An 18,092-nucleotide genomic window follows, 5' to 3' on the forward strand; every position below is an offset into this window, starting at 1 on the left:
AGAACTTTGACCTTGGCCTTGGAGTTTGACCTACTTTTAAAATACAACATTGACCATAACTTTTGAAGGGTTAGAACTAGGGCCTTCATACTGCACATATTTAATCCTTGTGACAAGACCTTTCATTTAATATCAAGACTCTTGACCCCTTGACCTTGGAGTTTGACCCATTTTTACACAAAAAATCCCAAATTTTTACGTTGGCCCTAATTTTTAAAAAGTAGATACTAGGAATTTCATACTTAAAATATCAATTTTTTGTGGCAAAACCTTTTCATTTGAAATCAACAATCTTGACCTTTTGACCTTGACCTTAGAGATTTCAGTCCTTACGAAATAACCTTAACCTTGGCCATAACTTTTGAATATTAAGGGCTGGGGCTTTCATTCTTCACATATGTTATCCTTGTGAAAAGATCTTTCATTAGATATCAACAACTTTGACCTTGACCTTGGAGTTTGACCTACTTTTTACAGACTTTAACCTTGGTCATAACTTTTGAACAGCAAGGGCTAGAGCTTTCATACTTCACATATGTAATCCTTGTGACAAGGCCTTTCATTGGATTTCAACAACTTTGACCCTTTGACCTTGGATCTTGATCTACTTTTTACAAACTTTAACCTTGGCCATAACTTTTGAACAGTAAGGACCAGCGCTTTCATACTAGTACTTCTCATATGTAATCTTTGAGACAAGGCCTTTCTTTAGAAACCAACAACTTTGACCGTTTGACCTTGACCCCGGAGTTTGTCTTGCCTTTAAAAACGTTAACATTGGTCATAACCTTTGCACAGGTGGTGCAAGGGTATCATATTTGACATTTGTATTTCTTGTGAAAAAGCCTTGCTTTAGGCACCAACATATTTGATCTGCATTTGAAAAAGCTTAGCCTTCGCTATGTTGCCATACGGGGGGCATCATTGTTCCACAAACACATGTCGTTTTGATCACATTTTGTCCAGAATCAGTTTGCCTGCTTGTTCACCGATCTGTAAACTTTTCACATTTTCGGCTTCAGAAACACTTGGCCAGTTTCAACCAAACTTGCCACAAAGCATCCTTAGGTGAAGAGGCTTCAAAGTTGAACTAGGGCCCATGAGCGACAATAAAGAATAAGTAAAAATTTGGTGGCATCATTTTAAAATCTTCTCATGAACTACTGTGCCAGAAAAGTTTAAAGTTATGTGTAACCTTTTTTTACACTAGATTCACTGTTCAAATCATGCCCCCCCCCCCCCGGTTAGGGCAGGGTCACAATTGGGGATCAAAGTTTTGCATAGGAATATATATGTAAAAATATTTTAACATATCTTCTCAAGAACCACTGGACCAGAGAAGCGGAAATCCTGGGGTATGGGGTATTGTAGGTTCTAATTTGTTCAAATAATGACACAGTGGTAGGACTTGGCCACAATAAGGGATCAACGATTTACAATGAGATATATAGGGAAAAATTAATCTTCTCCTCAAGAACTACTGGGTCAGAAAAGCTGAAACTTATGTGGAAGCACCCTAGAAATTATGACCTCCAGGTGTAGGGTGGGTCCAAAATAGAGAATCAAATTTTTAAATTGAAATACTGTATACAAGGGTATTTTGTCCCCGTTTTATTCTTGCTTCTTTCGCCCTACCTTAGACGGACTTAAAACGGTTTGAATTCAAAGAATACAGTTATAATTAAACATAACTCTTATTAAGGGGCGAATTTTTACAAGGGGCAAAATTGTTTGCAAGTGTAGAGGGGCCGAAAATAATCCTGTATACAGTATATAAAAAATCTCCTGTAAAAAATGACAGGGCTAGAAACTTACGTGGAATCACCCTGGGTTATAAATTGTTTAAATCATGATCCCCTGGGGTAGGATGGGGCCAAAATAAGGAAGCAGAGATTTACTTTGAAAAAAACATATAGGATAAAAAAGGGGGGTACTGGTGAAGAACAGAAAGGTCTAAAGAAACTCATGTGAGCTCTCATTCAAAACTTATGACCAAAGTTAAAGTGTTTGTGACACGCAGACAGACTGATGGACAGACAGACGAGTAAGATTTAATCTCCCCTCGCTTTTGCGAAAGAGCGGGACAAAACTTTAGAATTTAGAACTCAGAATGTAGTCACCTAAGTTTCATGCAGCTATTCTTGCCCAGTGGTTCTTGAGCAGAACCTTTTTTAATAACCCACCTTATTTTCATTTTTATGCCTCCCCCTGTAAACAAAGTTTCGGGGGATGTAGTTTTTGTCTTGTCTGTCTGCCTAGCTGTCTGTCTGGTTGTCCTAAAAAATATTAACCTTGCCCATAACTTTATTTTGATTTAGTGGAGCTATGACTTTCATATTTCATAAGTGTATTCCCTGTGACAAGACCTTTCTTTGGGTACATGTACCACTAATTTTGAGCTTGACCTTGGATTTTGACCCACTTTTACAGCTGGACTAATTCCAAACTTTTATTTTGGCTCCATCTTTTGAACAGTAGATACCAGGACTTTTATACTTTACATATGCATTCATTGGATACCAATTACCTTGACCTTTTGACCTTGACCTTAGACATTTCCGTACTTATGAAAAAACTGTAACCTTGACCATAACTTTTGAAAGATATAGGCTACGGCTTTCATACTTCACACATGTAATCCTTATGAGAAGACCGTTTCATTGGATACCAAGAACTTTGACCCTTTAACCTTTTCCTTGGAGTTTGACCTAATTTTGAAAAGCCAACCTTGATCATAAATTTTACAGAGTTGGGGCTAGTGCTTCCATACTTTACATATTTAATCCTTGTGACAAGACCTTTCATTTGATATCAAGAACTTTGACCATTTGACCTTGGAGTTTGACCTACATTTAAAAATTTTTTAACCTTGGCCATAACTTTTGAACGGTTAGGGCTAGGGCTTCCATACTTCATATATGTATTCTTTGTGGCAAGACCTTTCACTGGATACCAATTGCCTTGATCTTTTGATCTTGACCTTGGAGATCTCCTTACTTATGAATAAATAACCTTGGTCTACTTTCATATTTCACAATTGTATTTCCAGTGGGAATACCTTACCTTGGGTACTGATATATTTAATTTGCATTTAAGAAAAGTTTAATCTTCACTATGTTGCCATATGGGGGCATCAGTGTTTCACAAAAACATCTTGTTTCTTGATTATTTCCCCTTGTAAGGAGGTTTGATCATTCATTTTTGTCCCCCAATTTTGCAAAAGTGAAGACATTAAATCTCATTTATTGTCCCCCGGTTTCGCGAAAGCATACCAACAACTTTGACATTTTGACCTTGGAGATGTTTGTATTTATGAAAAAACTTTTACCTTGGCCATAAAGTTTGAAGGGTTAAGGCTAGGGCTATCATACTTCATATATTTAATCCTCGTGACAAGACCTTTCATTTGACCCCAAGATCTTTGACCCCTTGACCTTGGAGTTTGACCTATTTTTTTTAAAACTTTAACTCTGGCCATAACTTTTGAATGGTTAGAGCTAGAGCTTTCATCATTCACATATGTAATACATATGAAATGACCATTCTTAAGAAACCAACAACTTTGACCCTTTGACCTTGGAGTTTGACCTATCTTTCGCCAGAACAGGTGGTGCTAGGGCTTTCATATTTCACAATTGTATTTCTTGTGAGAAGATCCTACTTTGGGTACCAATATATTTTACTTGCATCGAAGAAAAGTTTAATCTTTGCTATGTTGCCATACAGGAGCATCTTGTTCTTTATAACTTTTGATTGAGAAGAGATAGGGCTTTCATATTTTTTGACATGTGCATTACCTGTGACAAGATATTTCTGAGCATGCTATGATTTCTGACCCCTTGACCTTGACCTTCTTTTTTGATAATAATTTTTTAACATTTTAACTTAGGTGATAATATTTGCATGACATATGATAGGGTGACAATTAATTTGACACAATATGCCATAAATAATGGCATCTCATCCGCTAAGAGACTGAAAACTCTCCTTCACCAAAGACTGCTTTGTGTCAACTTTGGTTAAAATTGGTCCATTGGTTCTTGAGAAGTGGAAAATTTGAAAAGGCTTACAGACTGATGAATGATGAACAAGGGATAATCATTAAACTGTAACTTCAGCTAATCAGAAAAGCTCACATGAGCCTTCCACTCAGATTAGTTAAATATTATGTATACAGCCACACATTCATTATGATGATCATAAGCTAGAGTACATTTTCTGATTCATTAGAAGATGATGCCTTTAAAAAAGAAGAATATAAACATAATACAGATTAACATGATTGTTTTATTTGGGAAGGGTAAGAAAAAATGATGTATCACAGAAAAAATCACAATGCCTACCATACATAAGGCAAAAGTTATTATACAACATCATTACCATTTGCTGCCAAAACAAATAACAAAAAATACTCAATGCAGTACACTACATAGTACCTAATAACAAAGGAAATAAATTAAAATCTAACAACACTATTTCTCATTTTTTGAGAATAAATACACTTTTAGGTTTAAAGAATACAATAATTTTTTGCTCAAAATACATCAGTACAAGATTTGTCTATAATCATCCTCTGGTTCTAATTCATAGAGAATACCGTACAAAAACATCATAACTTTATCGACAAACAAGCAGCATCAGTAATTAAAAAAAATAATAAATTCAAAGAACAAATTTACATACAGGACATAAAACATTTATTAATACAATCAATGAGAATTTGATAAAATGCTTGGGACTGGTTTTGTGAATTTATATGTATTTGACTATTAAATTAATTACTCTAGCAAAATTGAAATTAATACATGTATTCCCATATCCATTTACTCTTACCTTCGCTGGGGTTTGCATTTATTACTTGATTATGACTTTTTAGCACACCTACACTATGCAGCTTCATCTAATTAACCATATACCAATATTAAACATTACAGCCGCAGCAATTTCATTCAATATATTACATCAGTCCAAAAATGACCTCTTGTTTTCTAAGGTACTAAGTTAAAATGACTATAACACTATTAAATGGGTATAGAGACATTATTAAATTATATGGTAGATAAAACTCTACCCCTAATGGCTCAAACTTTAAAAATCAAAAGTAACAACTTTCTTAGATCTGTGTACAGTACAACATAAATTAAACATATAGGGAAAGGTCATAAAAGGAAGAAAAATTATTGGTTATAAGCATTTTTGGTTCATAATAGTTCATAATATGTATGTTTTATAGAGAGAGGGAATGAAAATTATCTCTTTGCTATGAGCGTGAATTAAGTCATTACAAATATAAGATTGCTCTAACTGTGGTTTACTGTATGACCTCAAATCAGAATATAATGATCAGAAAGAGTCAAAAGTGAACTTGGTTTTGTATGACCACAATAATGTGCCTTCTTGGTCACAACATATTTTTAAGGTGTTAACTCAAACACGGGTATCTCCCATACTGAGGGAGTTACTGAAGTGAATTGTCAGTCCTAAACGCTTTCTTTAAAAATGTTATATCAAATCCTCAGATATCTTTAAGTTTCATTTTGGTCCCATTAAATTCAAGATAAAGTTTAACTGTTGATGTACTTTTTATGCATATCATACAGCATTAATAATCACTACTGCAATTGGTACGAAAGGCCAAATTGCTGAAAATACATTTTTGAAACTATATAAGTGTCCTGGTCCAGATAAATATAGCTTCACTGTAGATATACATACATTGACTTAATGATGATACTTTGCTTTTTCTCATTCATTCAACTGAACACAGTTTATAATATCATCTTTAACAATACCCCTACTCATTTTGAAAAATACACCTGAACATTAACCTGAAAATTAAAAAATGGAGGCAAAGCAATAATATCTTTCTATACCCTGTGCAGATTATATAGTTATGGTATTATAATAAGCACATTTACCATTTATAATGAAAAAATTAAACAATCTTAAATTCTTAAAAAATTCCTTAATTCCAAGCAAGCAATATAGGTATACATTAATTGTTGAGAACGAAAAGGCAGCATATTAATAATGGCGATTAACTGTATATGATGCAAAATACATGACCTGAAAATAATTTTCAACTACCAGTACCATATTAAATATTTATAACCTTATAAAAATGATGTACTAGTATGTTAATTTGTATTAAAGTTTCTTCACTTTCACTGAAAATGAAGCCTTTAAACTCAAACCAACCACTCAAAGAAAGGTGATTTCTCATACATAATTTGATGAAAATGCATTGACATTTAATAAAATAAATTAATTAGCATGGTAAAAGCAAATATCACAATGGCTGATTTAATGGATTGGTCACAAAACCTGCACTGGACTTCATATACAGCTATATATCAACCTGTCTCAGATAACCCACCTAGAGACCCTTAAATACTTCTTAAGTCAACCCTGAGACACGACCGGGGTCATTTGAGACAGACTGAGTTACAATGGGACTCTTGAGAAAGTTATAAAAATAAATTTAAATTGGTTGGTTTAAATGAACATTCATTAGCTAACTGCTATGTCCTCTGAATCTTCACCACTTTCAATGTCCATGAGATGAAGATTTCCATCTTCACTTTCACTGTGCATTGCTTTCTCATCCATACTTTCACTTTGATCCTGAATGTTGTCATCCTTACTTTCATTTTCCTTTTTGCTTTCATCAACAACATGCTTGCTGTTGTGCTGTGACATACACTGCCAGTTTTGTCGATTCTTTTGACAACCATCCAACAACGGTTGTAGTCTGGGAGAAATCTCAGCTATAGCCTGATTACGACAAAGATCTCATTTAAGTCTCGTAAAAATATGATACAAATCTGATATATATGAATAAATGAACTAATGACCTTTTGATCTCAAAATTAATGAGTCTTAATTCAAGTCAGAGTTAATTAAAATTTTCAGTGCAAAAGTTGGACTTGTAAAAATATTATCTAGCTTATATTAAAGAGCGTACAATAATAAAAGATATATTTCTCTGCTTAAGGAGAGAAATAATACTCACATGGTACACAGGTAAACAAATGGAGTCAATGAATCCAACCTGCATATCAGGAAGATGGTCCTTTTTATCTCTGTCCATCATTTCCTGGAAATCACCACAGAGAAAAGTACAGTCAGTATACAGTTAGATAATTTAAAACATCATAGAAATCATCCAAGAGAACTTGTCTCAGAACGATTAGCTACATTATATTCATCATAGCATTTACCAGATAGATCAAATCTTAGTACAATTAGACACATTATATACATTGTACATCACGAAAATCACCAGAGTCTTGGCTCATCTTGATACAATCAGCTACATTTTACACTCTTAGTAACATATGGAATTCCCGAATGGAATTATATTTTAGTTCCATATACTGAACACTTATAATGTAGCACAGATATCTATTGATTCATCTTACATAATGGCATCTGACATCATCAAAAAAATGTCTCTAAGACCTTTATGAAGATGCATTATCCTTTTTCCAGTTACTAATGTAAATATATGAAAGGCACGATTCAACCGGCTATTCTGAAGAATTTACCAATACAAGAGAAACATAGAAGTAGACACTAGAGACCGGCCCATAAATGTCTGGCAAATTATATGCAATATCATAAATATATGAAATCCTATTCAGACTTTTATTCATCTATCAGAAAATGCCAGACAATGTTTTATCCTATAAATGCTGACAAGTTATACACTGCAAGAAAGCAAAATCCCTAGGTACTGTCATGTAACATCCATTGAAGTTTTGTTATATCAAGTGTAAAAAGCCAGTATGGTATGATTTACAGTATTTCTAAGATAATTTTTTTCTTACTGCAGGTTTTATGTTCAGCTGTGATTTTTCCAAGTCTCCTTGTTCAAAGAATTCACTGGCTATCAGATCAGCAACCTTCAATGAAAGAAATCATATTTTTCTTCAAATAATCACTGATTTACCTTGTAGCTCTCAATTAACTTTGAGTAACATGGAAAGACAAGCAAGGTGAAACTGGCCATGCATTGTTGCACTAAATATATATTATTTTAATCTTGGAGCTCTCTTTTGACTTATATCTTCATCACCTTGAATAGAACCTAAAATGCTAACCATGACCTTGAAGTAGTCAGACATGCTAAGAGCTGTAACAATTTTAGAGACTGGTGACAATATTCTATTCCAGATTAGAATCCCTTGAAAGAGAGCTCATCAAGCAGCGTTAATTAATTAAGTTTACTTAAAGTGCTTCCATTTTTGTATTTTTGGTATAGTTAACCAAATCAAAATACATGGAAAGTCAAATGTTGACAAATAACCAATTAACATCATAATAATGCTAACCTAAATGGTCCATATTCTGAGAAAGGCAGTAAATATGGTTAAAGATGGTAATCAATGGTATCAAATTAAGTAAAAAAGATTACACTAAGGTGTAAACCTACATTAAATATGAAAAAGTTTAGAAATGGGCAATATAATGTCCTGTGTCATAAATCTTTTCATTGGAAATGAGTCTTTATGTAATTATGCCCATATATTTACCTTTAGCTGTACTTCCCAGGGCTTAGTAATGGCGGACACATCTGATGCAGTCATCATCATGGATCTCAGCAGATCTCGATCCCGCTCTCGATTCCAGTCAGCCTCACTGCTCTTCACCAAGTTGAAGAATTCACCTCTAAACCTATCAGAGGAAAGAGATAATTGGCATTTTTAAAATAAGTAGTGAAGCACCCTCTAAGGCTCTTGAAATTTGCATTAAGGTAATTTTGTATCTGAACAACGAAGGCCTCCTTCATTTTTATAACTTGTTAAGACTAATTTTTTTGTCTTATTAGGGCCTGCTAAAGCTGATTCAAGAAGATATCCAATGGCTCTATAAGGGGTTAATTATCTATTTTTAATGACAAGTTGGTGTATGAAACACATCTCCCAGAGATGATGGTCAATGCTCGCCTCAGTTTTCACAATTACCATTAAGTCTCTTGCCAATCCAATTAAATGGAAAGGCTTTGGATGCCATGAAATCTGATTTTATGACTAAAGCATACACTGACGTAGCAGACCAAGCTAAATCTGTAGAGAGCTTTACTATATACCTATATATCAGCTTTAGGTCTCAGTAACTATTGCTCCAATCAGTAGATCACATTATATAAAAAGATACTTCACATCTGGACTACTCAGTTACCATCCCTTAATCTTTTTATGTCTCAGAGCTGATGTTTTTTTTTTCAGAGGTGTGAAAACCATGTGATTTCATCCTCACGTTTCAGTTGTTGTGGTTAGAAAATTAGCTAGCTTAGTTTAAAAACGTAATATCATGATCGTATTTGGATCTTATTCTAGCAAAAAAATAAACATTTTTGTGCCAACCATGCTCTGTGCTATCTATTTATGTAGCTGAATAATACTATTTCTGTTTGCACCAATTCATGATTGCTTTGAGTTCTTATAAATGGAATATCTTCAATAACTTGACTGTGCCAAAATATAAATACGATTACTGAACTCACTAGGAAGTTGTGAGATGCTTACTTGAAGTACAGAGCCAGATCTGTGGCCAGTATGGCATTCTCCAGCACTTGTATGACCTCTTCATACTCATCTTGTCTGATGTTAGCCAGAATGTCATTGCCCTATAAAAGAGACACTTTGTTCAGCTCAATTCAGAGAACATTGAAATTATGACTCTCTCTCACTTAACATTTATGGTTAATGGATAAATTGATGAGGAAGTCATGAAAATATACTGGTACATAAATTTTCTCTTTAGAACCACCATAGATCACTCTTTGTATGGAAGAATACCTGTTATCTTTAACTACTTAACCAGACTTACTTTTGTACTGAGAATCATGATGCACTGGTCAAAATGGTGGTGTTCTAGTGTAGAGGTAGAGTAAAGATCAGCCAAGGGGGAGGATGTCCTAAAATCAAAAAATGAAGACTGCATGCTAGGATGATTTAAATCATAATTTTCCCCAATTCATCCTGGTATAGTAGTAAATAAACTAGCTTTAAATATCAAAATCTAGTGTTCAAATACACTTGACAAATAATAGGCAACATATGCACAGAAAGGTAATAAGCATGTGTTTTTTAAAAAAAATACTAAATGAGATGGTTTAAGCGTGTCTGGATGCGTACTTGATCTGGAACTGGTTGTTGGTGCCGCGGTGATCCAGATCATGACACAGACAGGCAACGATCAGAGCAAGTTCTTCTGTTTGTGTGAGTATGTTGTCCATTTGACCAGACTGAAACATAAAGCATATGTTAATTAAACGTTGAAACAATGAATGAAAACAATGCGAATAACCCAGGGAGATTGACAATATTACTTGTCCCCTGAGGACATTGCAGGTCTCTACACATCCTCAAATTCAAAACATTAATTGATAGCTCTTGCACAAATCTTGGCACAGTATAGCCTTAAAACTGTGGAGGCCAAAATATAAAGAAATTTTACAATCACTGTAAAACGATGAAATGAGGCAGACTTACTTTTAGCATACAGAACATTGTTTGACAGACATTGAAGGCATGCCTCCAGTTGTGATAGGTCACATCTCTGTAGTTCTTCTTCACACTTAGCAGCCAACGACAAAATGTCTGAGGAAAAAAATAACATTAGAATATTTAAAATCATTATCAAAAAAATAGCAAAGACATTCTGTTTAAGAGTAAATGGGAAAAGAGGGTGTAACAATGGGTGTAAGGGTATGAGAGGAAAAACTTTTCTGTCAAGCCAAGAATCAGAATTTCTTTTTTAGTTTTTAATTTAATTTTTTAAATTTTATTTTCAGACTAATAGAATGTATTGATAAATTGGCCTTTTTAACATTTTTATTGATTGAGCTATTGACCATGACGAAGTTAGTATAAATCATTGCATGTGCAATGTGTGATAGTGCAAATCCTTACTGTATTAGCTACAGCAAGTTGGGGGAAATATCCCCATAATCAATAACAAAGAGGCTTAATTCAGTGTTAGAAAGTAAATCTGGAAAAGACACATTATAAATGGCTAATTCTGTACTATAATCAATAAAGCATGAACAATTTGAGGTTTGTTCTCATCCACTAACCCTAAATGAAACTTGTTAATCTTGATATATGGTCTTCGGGCATGGGAATTAAGCCAGAGATCTAAAATTGGCAAGAGATTTTTTTTTTTATTCTACCAATCCTTCTCAGTCGGAGCTTAACCTTTACTTGCATGCTCGGTCACTTGCAATGTTACAATTGATGGTAGATAGGGTATCTTGTGAATACTAATCCACAATAATACAGTATTTTTTGCACATTAATACTTATCAGTTGCACAAATTCATGGGCTTGTTTGTCTGCATAAATGACATGTGTAAAAAGATATTTTAAATTATCCAGAATTTTCTGCCATGACAATTTATCAAGCACAATCAAAAAATGGGAAAAAAAATGAAGAAAAAATCAGATTTTGATATAAGTTGTTCAACTATGTGTTTTGCCAATCATATCTGCTCTGGATAAGAAATGCAGCACAAAAACTTAACTAAGCAATTTTGAATGAGAAAATTGATGTTTAGAACATGTAAATGAATGGCTGTGTGTATATAAATTAAATCATCTCAAAAATAAGAATAATTCAGAATGTAAATTGTTGTTATTAAAATAACACAATTTACCTGTGATTTTATGCTACTGTTTTTCATATCAATGATTTCATGAATCTAGACATGTGTCTAGACCCCACAAAAGTAAAATGTGATATTTAACAAAAACTTTTTGTTCAATTTGAAGGCACTATTTAAAAAAATTATTTATTCAAATATTACAAATTAAAAAATAATAAATTCCTTATTATTTCAATTCAGTTAAGCATATTTACATTTCAGAAAACTTTTAACTCTCTTCCTGCACTTTCACAGGTCGAGGAAACTACCTTATATGGATATTGTTGTCATTGCGCACAAAGATGCTCACAGTAAACAATGGTCCAATCCAATGAATGAGCCGAAAAGCATGATGGTCTACTACATGTTTATTTTTATTACAAACACGTGGGTTAAGGGAAATTTAGGATGCGATTTCAAATGACTGCTGGAAAATCAATTTACAATTTTTTGAAACGTGTTTGAGAAAAATACGAAGAATAGCAAACAAAGTCAGTTTTCCTTGTTAAATAGTACTTTGAAATAGAATTTCCAATTTAAAAAAAAAAGGCACACATTTGCCATGTAAACTGAATTAGTCAGTTATTTGTCACTAGAAATTTAAAGTTAGCACTTTTAAGTTGCACGTTTTTTTTTTTTTGACCTCTAATACGTGAGCACACCCGAATAGCCAAGTGAAATTGACTTTTCACTGAAAGTACAGCACGAGGAAAGCTGTAAACAAATGGACTTGTACAATGGAGTGAGGAAAACCCTAATTTTTATCATTGTTAATCATTTGTATGTAAATTTGGGATTAGTAATAACTACATATTATATTAAGTGTGTAAAATGCTTGGAAAAATGCATCACATCTTTCCGAGAGCGATTTGCTCAGTTATTTGTCACTAGAAATTTGAGAAAAAAGCCATTGCCATCAGACCACAACTGTAGAAGAAGTAGCTTTTTAAAAAAACAGACATTTCTATTTTTAGTAACAATGGCAACACTGTTCATCAAAATCAAAAATATATATCTTATATATCTTAATGTAGTCTACTTGTGTGCCAAGATATATTGGAATCAGACCAAAACAGAGAAAATTCTTTGTTTAGTAACCATGGAAACACCGTTCATCAAAATCAAAATCCGATGCACTATTCTATATATCACATATTGAAATCAGATCAAAATTGTAACGTAGCGTAAAGGAATTTCACAGAAAATTCTATTTTTAGTAACCATGGCAACACCGTTCATCGAAATCAAAAACCAATGCACTATTCTATGTATCTTAGTGTAGTCTACTTGTATGCCAAGTTATATTGAAATCAGATCAAAATTGTAGGAGGAGTAGTGTTTTAAAGGAATTTCACAGAAAATTCTATTTTTAGTAACCATGGCAAGACCGTTCATCGAAAATCTAAAAACAATAAACTATTTTATGTATCTTTGTGTAGTCAACTTGTATGCCAAGTTATATTGAAATTGACATAACTTTCACTTAAAGAATTTACAGAAAATTCTATTTTTAGTAACCATGGCAACAGTTCATTGAAATCAAAAACAAATGGACTATGCCAAGTTATATTACAAAATTGTAGGAGGAGTAGCGTTTTAAAGGAATTTCACAGAAAATTCTATTTTTAGTAACCATGGCAAGACCGTTCATCGAAATCAAAAACCGATGCACTATTTTATGTATCTTAATGTAGTCTACTTGTATGCCAAGTTATATTGAAATCAGATCATAACTGTAGGAGGAGTAGCATTTTAAAGGAATTTCACAGAAAATTCTATTTTTAGTAACCATGGCAACACCGTTCATTGAAATCAAAATCTGATGCACTATTTTATGTATCTTAGTGTAGTCTACTTCTGTGCCAAGTTATATTGAAATCAAATCAAAATTGTAGGAGGAGTAGCATTTTGAAAAATTGTTTAAAAAAACTATCGCATAAGCTCTTCTGGTCTCTGACCAGTAGAGCTAAAAACTGGCTTTTCGAAACACACGTGTAGTATTTTTGTAGTAACCCATAATGCAACTCATTGAGCTGATTGGTCGATTAGTCAGTCACGTTGGTTCTTCACTTAACATGTAAATTTATTCCAACGTCACAGAAAATAGTTTCCTCGACCTGTTTCAGGCCAGTGATTTTTTTCACGTCATTTCTACTTCAGACTCTCAAACAACAATTCATATTTTTGAAGAACCTTTTTTTTATGAATCTTAAATTATCAACTTTGCTGTTTGCAAATAAATTAATCATAAGAAGCTGTTTAAAGATTCTCTAAAAAAGTTATCTAAATTTTCCCCAAATGAAATGCAGCTATCAAAGAGAAACCAACACTTGGATTTGAGTTTTAAAAAATTCTATAATTTTATCAGATGACAAATGAGACTGACCTCGTAGTTGATTCTGAACCTTTCGAGGAGATTGAGATCTATGAACATTCTGATGCTGGCTTTCAGTGTATCATCATCATCCAAGCCAAAGTCACTGAAGCTGAAGTCCAGCAGGTTGTAGGTGTAGGTGGAGGGGATAACCATTGACTGTAAACAGACAATAGATCCACAATAAAGTATAAAAAAAATATAAGGCTAGAAAATATACTTAGTAAGTAGGCAGCATGTGATTTATCAGTCCCTTGAAATACAAGGTTTAGATATGTAGCTCACTGCTCTAAACTAATTAAAAAGGAGCCATTTTTTTACCGTAAGGTTTTTCTAGCTTTCGCTATTGAATTACCGGTAATGGTTTTCTGCCTTGTGTGAAATCATACATTTTTCGTGGGGTTTAATTTTTGTTATTTTCAAGGTGTGAAGAGACCCATGAATTCATGTCCACCATGAAATGTAAAATGTGACTATACTCAACAATTCTACATCCACGAAATCAAATCCCCCTGAACCAAGAGTTTTTCCTCAAGCCTCCAAAATTTGACCTCATGAAAATATGTGATTTTACAGCACTTTACTTTTCATGTTATTTTCATCTTTAAATCATTTTCACAATTTTTTATTTCATTTGAAAGTGACTGCAAATATAAAGCTCCTTCAAAAATAGTTTTATGTGGTAACATTTTTAGTTCCTAAATATATAAATATAATAAGAATACTGTAGCAACAGTTGCAAATTGTTCATTGTAACCAACACTGTGCATGTATTGCCAACATTACAAGAAACAAAGGCAACCTTCATCCAGCTGTGTTTCATATATGTATACAAACATACAAGATGTACTTTTGGTAACCTTGATCTTTAAAAGTATCACGGCAAAGAGGAAGGGTATCATATGAGGAAGAAATGTTTACTTCGGATGCATATAAAAACATTGCACAAGAAATTAAAAGGTAAACTATCTCTATGATTAAGAAGTAACTTCAGCACAAAGTTTCTTTTTATGAAGAGAGATGTTCTTAAATGAAAATTACCTCAAAAGAGAGAAAGTATTAGTTTTCATTAGCAATTCAGCCCAGTTTCAATTTACGTCAAGACATATGGAAAGAAACATTTAGATTTTTGTGATTGAGGAAGTGACTCCTTCCTAACAAAATTAACAAAACAAATTAAATTCCCTTCCCTTGATTATTGAAGATTTTTACCGGTCTCTGTTTCTTCACAGGAGTTCCTATTTTAAAGTCTAATCAACTTTTGACTTATAATCCACATTTCATATTTTACTTGTTTTTGATCCATTTTGAGAATATGTACATGTACAATGATATTAGTTCTTTGATTACCTGGGAAACAATATCTCCCTGCTCTTTCTTATCATGCAATCATCATAGACCAAATCACAATATGAAAACTACGGTTCTCTCTAAAGTTTGCATACATTTTTACAGAAATCATGCAGTTAAGCTTTCATTTATGCTTCTTTCCTAGTAGATCAGTTCTGCTTTATAATTTTTTAATGAATCACTAATGCTGTTTTCCATGCTCTCTCCTAACTTGCACTACATTGTTAATATTTCTTTGCTTCTTTAAACTGGATAAGCTTATTTCCTATATTTCATACTGAACACTATTCATTTCATACTATATCTGTAAACTTTATTCAGTCTTTTTGCAGCAGTATGATTATGCTCCCTGCTGTACGACAGCATTCCTTACTAAGTCTTCCTTACCTTAAGTCTGCGGGCTTCATCTGCTGGAGCCGAGGCATGATAAGACAGACATTCCAGCGCTATACGCTGCTTAGCCATCGCCTTCATTACTGTCTCGTAAGTCTGCGTGTTGTTGATTCCTAACCCACAGAATATAGCAAAAGCCTGAAAAATTTAAATAAAATTACATGTACTTAGTTTTCAAGGTTTTCTCTTTTTTCTTTTTTTTTTTTTACATGTAGTGCAGTGCACTAATGTTGCAAATTTATCCTTTTAACATAAAAAGCGATGTGCACTTATTTGATAAGATCATATAAATCAATAAATATTCAATAAACAGCAGAATTTGATAACCGGCCAATGTTTTACAATCTTTTAGAAATTCTTTTAATTATAGGAAATTGCCACAATACACTTTGGCATTCATAAAACACAAATATCTCAAAAAATCATTGTGAAAGCAATGAAGGCAGAGATAACTTTGATAAAAGAAGCTGCTTTACACTGTTTTTCAATTTCATTTGCACCGCATCTAAATCTGCATCTTTTCTCCTACCGCGACTCTTACATTTTTCATAAGATGCTTTTCGTGTTTAATTAAAAAAATATCTCCTTCCTGTCTAACCCAGGACTTCCTGAAGTGACATTAGACCTTGACCTTGTGTAATTACTTTTTTCCTTATCTTAAAAAATTGCTTCTTTATCAATCAATACCTCAAACAGATTTTCATCGTTCTTGTTGAAAATTGAACCATCCAGCTTGTTGATCAACTGGCTGACACCAATTACTTTTCCGTGAGCATTTTTGATTGGCATGCATAAGATGGCCTTCGTCTTAAAGTTGGGATCAATATCCACCTATAACATAATCAAATTAATGAGACGCGATCAGTCTCTAATGCGTCTGTCCTGTCTGACTAGATTTGCACTAGATGTAGAGAGAGAATAATTGATGTAAAAAGTGCACGTTTAATCTGTCTGGCAAGTCTTTTGGTAACTGGAGATAGAGACATCAAATTAATAAGAAAAATCTTCACAAGAGTGCATATCTATGTAATACGTCCTTTGTATTCATGATTAAATAACATTAAAACGACAATATAACTAGAACCTTAATGCGCAATCCTTAAAAAACATATCTGTCTTAATTATTTTTATCACATTTTCAGCAAATGAAAAAAATTAATTGATGCAGAATTAGTCTTTCAGGAGAAAATTACAATGTTATTAAAAGCTGCACGATTACTTACTGAAGGGTCGAATCTGTTATCTTCATAAGCATTGGCAATATTTAAAGTCTATAAATAAAAGTAAGGAACTTCAGAAAAAATCATCAAAAACAAGGATATTTTGTAAATGTGAATTATGTTCTGCATAAAGAGTTTTAATGGGGGGTGGGGTATCTCTATGCTCTCTCAATTCTATATGCAGGTTGATTGTTTGCTTATAACTTCATGGGTGTTTGCATTTTTTTTTCTCTGGACTAATTTGTCCTTGTGTTGTTGATTATTTTTCATGCAGATTTATTCTGGTACTTGTATTTCAAAAAATAAACTTGCATAAAATAAATAACCAGAGGGACACATATACTTTGTCCATTTATACAAAAAAATATTGATATTTTCTAAACTCAGTTAATTTTGTAAGAATGAAATGAAAAAAAACAAAACATACTTTTCCTTTACTATGTAAATTTGACCCAGTTGCAACAAAACACAATGATGATACTCTTGAGAATGAACTCAGAAACATGCAGTAATATATATACAAATGTATAAAAAAACAATTTTTTTAGCGCTTTTGGCGGAAAGCAATCACATCTAATTCAAGATCAAGGCTAAATGTCTAGCATATATACCATTCCTTTAAAGAAGAACATTAAGATATGCGCTAAATCAAATCCACGCTAACTAATGTTCAAAATCCAATTTCCACCAAATATTGTACGCCCTAAATATAATACATTTATAATTTTGGCAAACCTGAGCTTCTTCAAAATTGTTTATTAAAAAAAATTGAAAATTAGCAATGTTAACATACCTATGTTGCACAATTGGCAAGTGTAATACACAATATATGTATTGCAAATGGCAGAAACTTTACACCAAGGATTATATTTACTGAAGATTTTCTAGAAGTCATTTCTAAATTCTGTGGTTTCAAGCAAAAATGACAACTAGAGAGTGTATATAAGCCTGCAAGATATACTGCCATCAGTCTATGAGAGCTAACTGAATTCTTGTATAACACACATATAACAAATTCACCTGAGCACTGTGGCTAGGAAAAAGTAGAAATTGGTTTATTATTGAAAAGTTTAAATGTCATGGTTTTGGTACAATTGGCTATATA

General features: G+C 33.0%; 1 protein-coding gene across 2 annotated transcripts in view; it reads right to left on the reverse strand.

The window, feature by feature from the left end:
* Positions 1-4,269: 4,269 nt before the first annotated feature.
* The window catches only part of LOC134237715 (dual 3',5'-cyclic-AMP and -GMP phosphodiesterase 11-like), a 40,695-nt gene continuing 26,872 nt past the window's right edge, over positions 4,270-18,092 (reverse strand). For both annotated transcript variants that reach the window (XM_062719858.1, XM_062719860.1), the window contains 12 exons: positions 16,991-17,038; positions 16,455-16,598; positions 15,762-15,905; positions 14,037-14,183; positions 10,500-10,607; positions 10,143-10,252; positions 9,835-9,922; positions 9,531-9,631; positions 8,535-8,676; positions 7,830-7,904; positions 7,013-7,096; positions 4,270-6,774 (listed from right to left, as the gene is read on the reverse strand). In XM_062719858.1, coding sequence (XP_062575842.1) covers positions 6,511-6,774; positions 7,013-7,096; positions 7,830-7,904; positions 8,535-8,676; positions 9,531-9,631; positions 9,835-9,922; positions 10,143-10,252; positions 10,500-10,607; positions 14,037-14,183; positions 15,762-15,905; positions 16,455-16,598; positions 16,991-17,038 — 1,455 coding nt within the window. In that variant the 3' untranslated portion in view covers positions 4,270-6,510. The remainder of the gene's footprint in view (positions 6,775-7,012; positions 7,097-7,829; positions 7,905-8,534; positions 8,677-9,530; positions 9,632-9,834; positions 9,923-10,142; positions 10,253-10,499; positions 10,608-14,036; positions 14,184-15,761; positions 15,906-16,454; positions 16,599-16,990; positions 17,039-18,092) is intronic.

The sequence above is a fragment of the Saccostrea cucullata genome, unplaced genomic scaffold (genome assembly GCF_032062105.1).
Source record: "Saccostrea cucullata isolate Sc308-1 unplaced genomic scaffold, CSIRO_AGI_Scuc_v1 ctg11, whole genome shotgun sequence".
Lineage (NCBI taxonomy): Eukaryota > Metazoa > Mollusca > Bivalvia > Ostreida > Ostreidae > Saccostrea > Saccostrea cuccullata.